The sequence below is a fragment of the Dendrobium catenatum genome, unplaced genomic scaffold (genome assembly GCF_001605985.2).
Source record: "Dendrobium catenatum unplaced genomic scaffold, ASM160598v2 original_scaffold_226915, whole genome shotgun sequence".
NCBI classification, from domain to species: Eukaryota; Viridiplantae; Streptophyta; class Magnoliopsida; order Asparagales; family Orchidaceae; genus Dendrobium; species Dendrobium catenatum.
This window is the reverse complement of record NW_021545324.1, coordinates 1-6,760: the sequence shown is the minus strand read 5'-3', so window position 1 is coordinate 6,760 and position 6,760 is coordinate 1. Positions and strand designations below refer to the sequence as shown.

The window sequence follows — 6,760 nt, the reverse complement described above, 5'->3', positions numbered from 1 at the left end:
GTTCCTGCGTATTGCACTTGATAAAATGGCTGCATCTGCAGATTTACCTCCTTTTGGTGCTGTTTCTCAGGTTATTCTTCTCCTCATTTCATCTTCACCTACTAGTTATTTAATTTTCTAATCATGTTAGATGAAGCTGTTACTCTCCATTAATATCTGCTTGTCTTTTTATATGTGATTGTGATCACTCATGCTATGAGTATCACTTGGTAGATTAATAGACGTGTATAACTTGGTCCAATAGACATAACATAGTGTGTTAAAACAAGCAAAAATACCAAAACTATTTTTATCATTTGATATAGCCTCTAACAATTCATCCTACATGTATTAAATACTTATTATCATTGAAGAACGAAGAATAATCATGTTAATGATTCAATCACCACAATATTCGCCTCGTTGAAAGCCTATAAAGTTTCGTTTGGGACGACTTTTTTACTACTTCTTGAAGCAGGTTTCTAGTACAAAAAATTTAATTTTTATACAAAAGCTGCTTCAATAAGCAGTAAAAAAGTCGTCTCAAACGAACCCTAAGAGCATCAACAACTTCATAAGTCGGTGTAAGTTTAAGCTTTCTTGAACTCGAGAACAAGGATCACCTTGGTAAGCATGTCAACATAGTGGGATAAAGACTCGTCATCATCGTCGTCGTCATCGATATATTTGATAATAATCGAACATCTAAAGCATGCCCCATGATATCACAGGTGGATGATGTTGTGAATGAGGCATCAAAGATGGTAAATGCTGATGAAGGGAAGCTTGTGAATGAAGAAGAGTTCCAGCAGTTGATGAAAGAGATTCTTGGATGCATTATGCTGCAACTAGAAGGTAACCCCATTTTTGTTTCTTCCAACTCTGTCGTTCATGAGACTCTTAATTCCCCATCAACGCTTCTCCCACCATCCATGGCAATACCTCAAGTTGGGTGATTCAAATCATTTACAAGTAAATAAATAATCCAAAGTGTATGCAACCAATTGCAATCCAAAATGTATGGCAATAATAAGACTTTCCTTTCCTTGGGCAATAATATGTATAATTGCAATTTGCATACTGAATTTAAGAGATAAATAACTTGGAAAAAAATGCTACCACATGCTTAAAAGTCTTTTATGAATGTTAAAAGACCTAAAAAAATTCTCAATTAATTAGGAGCTAGTTGTATTTAATACTTCTATCTTTTTATCTTTATCAAAATAATTCCTCTAAAATATGAGACTTGAGTTGATTTGGCCTATTTGTATTGAAGAGATCTTCTTTTCTACTTAATTGAAGATATGCAGGGTCAAACTCTTATATGTAATGAAAATATCATCATAGCTCAGATCTGAAAAAGGAGAGGACTGAGTATAAATTAGAGAAGAAAGGCCACACAATATCTGAACGCACCCCATCTTGCAGGTCTTGTAACCCTCGCTATCAGCTCAAGGAGAAATCATTTTTTGCGGCATCCGGATGGTAAGAATCGTTTGGATTGTGAGTATGCACACCGTGTATGTATAATGTGTTCACTGACTTGACGTATATTGTGTACAAAATATGCATACTCACATATCTGGATAGTCCAAATGCCGCACAGATTAATTTCTCCATCTTCTCAAGCCACCCCTACCTATACCAGCAAGCACTAGCTTTGCTTAGAAAAATTGAAATAAAAATTGTGTCAAGATGTCCTCTAAGAGAATTTAAATTTTATTAAATTTGTTTTAAAATTAATATATTATAAATTCGTGACATTAATTTAAAAAAAAAAAACACTTAAATGACTTAAATTGTAAGGATCATATGGGAGATGGAAATAAAGGGAAGGAAAAATTGTCTAAGTAGAAGCTCTTTGATGATTTTTTTTATTAGAATTTTAATTAAAAATTATTATTATTATTTTTTAAAATAAAATTTTAGTAAAATTTTTTAATTTTATATTAAAATTATATTTTAAGAAGCAATAAAAATCAGTCCAACAAGGGAGCTTAAGGCTTCGTTTGGGACGATTTTATTACTGGTTTTAAAACGGAGTTTTAGTACAAAAATTTTATTTTTATTTTTGTACTAAAATTCTGTTTTAGAAATCAATCAAAAAGCCATCCCAAACGAAGCCTAAGTCATGAGAATTTAACTACAAGTAGCTCAATGCCTCAATGACCAATCGACCATTCAATTTTTGCTTAATTTATACTAATTTTTATTTAGCTGGGCTTTTTTTTTTTATACATCATGAGCAAGTAGTGCTGCACTCAAAATTAAACAGAGCTTGAAAATTAGACTCATAACTCAACTCTTCAATTTAAATCAATTTTAAACTTACTCAAAATTCAAGGTAAGTTTCAAATGAGCTTCACGTTAGAGCAAAATTACAGACCTGTTTTGAGCTTTAAACCAAAATATACTTCCCACAATACAAGAACAAAAGGTCTATTTAGAACATCTATAATTTTTTTTAATAAAATTGATTATAAAATAATTGTGAGAAAAAAAAAAACTTAACAAATTTAATTATAAAAAAACATCTTTTAACCACAACAATTTTTATGAAACAATGAAAAAAATAATTAAAAAATTGTCGCTGACTGAAAAATATAATAATAAAAATGTTGCTCCGAACAAATCCAAAGAGTGCTTTAAAAAACCTAAGTGCTATTCGATAGTGATAAATTAATTTAATCCTTAATCATGCCCTTTCATAAAGCAACTTATGATGCTACGCCATTTATTACTCTACTAAAAAATTATCAAAATAGAACCCACATTTCACCAACTTTTTTAGAACAAGCTAAGCCCATGCTTAAGTTCATATCAAATTGCACATATGATCAATAACTACTAACCACATGAAACTATTGATGAGAATTCCAATGCCAAAATCAATTGGTAAAATTCTTTTGAATGTTGTTAAAAGAACAATAGGCATTACGTATCATCTTTCAATGAAATTATTACGTGCGGTCACCGAATACCGTTCAGAGGCATATCAGGATGCACCACATCACCATTTGCTATGTATCGGCGCTATGTAACAGGGTGACGTGAAGCATCGTAATTCGCCTCTGAACAGTCCGGTGATCGCACATAATAATTTCTCCATCTTTGAAGATAAATCCCAACAAGCCAAAAAAACTATATCAGCCATTAAATCCTATGATGCTACATTTCCTCTTCCTTTCATCATAAAGGAACGTAATTCCTACAAATTTAGTACTACAAATCTCAGCTTGTCATACACATTGCATCTCCCATAAGACAAGCAAACTGCTGCTAATCTAAACAAACCTTCAATGAAACCATAATTGAGCTTTCAAACTACTGATAAATGAAATAAAGAGATTTGTCACTGATGGAATAATTTACAATCAAACCTTTCTGTTATCAGCAAGAAACCTTTGTTTTGTTGCCCAATTTATTAAGGACGAAATCTTCGTCATCATCTTCTGAATCAATAACTTTCTTCTTAGTTGTTTTCACCGATGCTTTGGAGGTTACTTTAACTTTCTTCTTAACCAAGACTGTAGAAGATTTCTTCACAGGGGTAGTAACCTTTGCAGGCGAACTAAATTTCTGATTGTGATTCTTTTTTAGCTTCTTTGCGTATACCTTCTGAGCCTCCTCTAAAGAAAGCAATCCCCGTTCCATCAACCTAAGTTGATAGAGAATGAAAACATTAAGAAAAAAGGTCATAGATCAAGAAGCCCAAACTGGAATTCTTTGTGAATGCTTGTTGAATGAGCTAATGACTGCTTTGATTAGTGCACAAGAATGCAGATTATATGCGGATGATAACTGTCAGGCTACTGGCCTTCAAAAATAGACTTTAGATAAAGTATTCAATAAAGCAGAAGACGGGGGAAAAGTTTTCACGTCTTCTAGTTTTATATAACACATGCATAGATAAGCCAAAGGCCGCTTTATTTCATTTAGAGGAACACCAAGTGGTGTGCAAAATACAATTCCATTGTTCCACTGAAAAGACTGATGTATTACTCTGCCCAAAGTGTACCAGGTGAGGCGGATTTCTGTCGTACAACACCTTGAAAGGGGTTATCTGGGACGTTGAGTGGTATGAAGTGTTGTATCAGTACTTTGCCCAAGCCAGCCCACTGTCGAGGCATCTCTGAAACAAAGTATCGCAGGTATGTTTCCAAGCTCCTATTGACCACCTCCTTCTGCCCTTGGTCTGAGGGTTGTAACTGGTGCTCCTCGTTAGTATAGTCCCCTGCAGCCTGACAACTCCCTCCAAAAGTGATTGAGGAACACATTGTCTCAATCGGATATTATCAATTATGGTATCTCGAGTAATCTAACCACCTCTCTAATGAAAGTTGATGTCACTATTATTGTCGTGTAAGGATATCGGAGAGGAATGAAATGAGCATATTTGCTTAGTCTGTCTACCACCACTAGAATAACTATAAACCCCTTTGATCGGGGTAGCCCGTATATGAAACCCTTAGAGACCTCTTCCAACACTCTGCTTTGGAGTGCTAAAGGTTGTAGTACCCCTCTAGATCCATAGCCATATACTTATTCCTCTAGCAAACCTCGCATTTGACCACCATCTCCTCTACATCTTTGTGCATTCTCTTCCAAAAAAGTTCAATAGTGAATCTCCAGTATGTCTTCTGTACACACGAGTGACCCCCAATAGCACTCCCGCGGAACTCCTGTAGCAAATGCGGAATACGAATTGAGGTTAGTGGCAATACAAACCTCCCTTGGTATAACATTCTCTCCCCATTTGCTGAATAACCCGGATGGCTATTCTAATTGTTTAGCAAATCCTTTATATTCTTCCTCAGCTCCTTGTCCTGCGCACTCTCTTCCTTAATAGCCCCCAATAACATCAACATTATCGAAATGGCCATCTCTTGGAGCTACCCACGCATCTGGACAAGAAATTGGTTGTCATGTGTTTTACCCTGACCTGTATTGGATTTCAAAATCATATCCCAATAACTTAGACAACCACCTCTGATGCTCCTTAATCATCATCCTCTGCTCGAGTAAGTACTCCAAGCTCCTCTGATCGGTCCTGACAATGAAATGTCGTCCCAACAAATATGGTTGTCACTTCTGAATAGCTAATACAATGGTCATTAGCTCTCTCTCATAGACTAACTTTAGCCTGGCTCTGGTAGTCAGCACTTGGCTGAAGTAGTCTATGAGTCTGTGACTTTACATGAGCACTGCCCCCAACCCATATCCTGAGACATCTACCTCTATCACGAATATTTGGTTGAAATCAGGTAGTGCCAAAATCGAAATTGTGGTCATGGAGGTCTTCAATCTCTCAAAGGCCTGAGTAGGTTCCTCTCCCTACAATAAGTTGTCTTTCTTCAGTTGCTCTATCAAAGGCCAAGCAATGTTGCTACATCCTCTCACGAACCTCCTGTAGTACCATATCAATCCTAGGAAATCCCTTAACTCCCTCAAGCTCCTAGGTAGAGGCCACTTAAGCATTGCATCAATCTTGGCCTTATCAGCGACAACCCCTTCCTGTGATACCACGTGCCCCAAATACTCTACACTCGCATGTGCAAAACATCACTTCTTTAGATTGGCCCTCAGCTGATGCTCTTGTAACACCTCCAAGACCGCCCTAAGATGCTCCAAATGCTGCTCATTGGATTTGATATGCACTAAGATGTCATCAAAGAAAATCAGAACAAACTTCTTGAGGTAAGGCCTAAACACCTTATTCATGAGGGATTGGAAGGTAGCAAGGGTGTTGGTGAGACCAAAAAACATCAACAAGAACTTATAGTGTCTCTTATGTGTCCTGAAAGCTGTCTGCGAGACAACTTCCTCTGTCATCCGAATATGATGGAATTCGGACTTCAGGTCCATCTTTGTGAATACTAATGCTCCACAAAGGTCATATAACAACTCATCTATCACTAGGAGTCTAGGATAGAAAACTTGCGTGAAACACCTTAAGTAAAAGAAGATAAACTCTTAAACATCGAGACTCCTTTTGGTGTAATGGCTAAAATTTATGTAAGAAACTCCGCATTTAAGCATGCTCATCCCGGAGCAATTTTGGGATGGGTGACCTACTGGAAAGTTACACCAATAGGACAAAACCATGATGCTCTTAAGCCAAAGCGGATAATATCTCGATAGTTAAGAGTTAGGGTTGTTACAACTTGTTTGACACAGTCTCCTTATTCAGGGCACAGTAGTTCACAAAAAATATCATTTGTCATCATTGTTTCTAACTAGTAGAATTAGGCTAAAAAAGGGTTCACACTCCACCTGATGATCCCCGCCTCCAATATCTACTGAATCAGCTTTTCAATTTTACACTGATCGGTGATACACCTCCCTCAGTGTGATGGTATGCTTCTGTCCCCTCTATGACGACAATCCTTGAGGTGACTGAAAAATCTCACAAAATTGTTGTATCAATGGTTGTACTGAAAGATGGATGTCCCTTCCTCCCCTCTAATCCCTCCAAGCTATGCAGTTCCACCATAAATCCTCCTCCCTCCTCCTGTATCGCTCTTACCATGGTTTTTAAAGACACCATCGCTTTGCTTGCATCTCCCCTAATTATCATCCTCCTCCCTTTCACCATAACTCCATTGTCAGCATCCCCCAGTTCACCTTAGTGTCCCCCAAGATCTGCAGCCATCTCATCCCCCGTATGACATTAGTGCTCCCTAGCTCTAATGGGAGAACTCCTCCATCACCTGGATTCCCTATATGGTCAAGACCACTGTAATATCAGTTTTGCTCCAGGTTCGTCCAAAACGAAGTTGGA

General features: G+C 37.0%; 1 protein-coding gene across 1 annotated transcript; it reads left to right on the top strand.

Moving 5' to 3' along the window:
* Positions 1 to 6: 6 nt before the first annotated feature.
* On the top strand, positions 7 to 1,067 carry LOC110109859. The gene is made up of 2 exons (XM_020841069.2): positions 7 to 70; positions 711 to 1,067. The coding sequence occupies exons 1-2, from the start codon at positions 26 to 28 to the stop codon at positions 933 to 935; spliced, it is 270 nt and encodes an 89-aa protein (XP_020696728.1). The 5' UTR covers positions 7 to 25; the 3' UTR covers positions 936 to 1,067.
* Positions 1,068 to 6,760: the final 5,693 nt, after the last annotated feature.

What these genes read in the sequence shown, in the direction of transcription:
- LOC110109859 (XM_020841069.2), top strand. Translation starts at nt 26, where the DNA reads ATGGCTGCATCTGCAGATTTACCTCCTTTTGGTGCTGTTTCTCAG. An exon ending in CTTTTGGTGCTGTTTCTCAG is followed by an intron (nt 71 to 710) that starts GTTATTCTTCTC and finishes ATGATATCACAG; the next exon opens with GTGGATGATGTTGTGAATGA.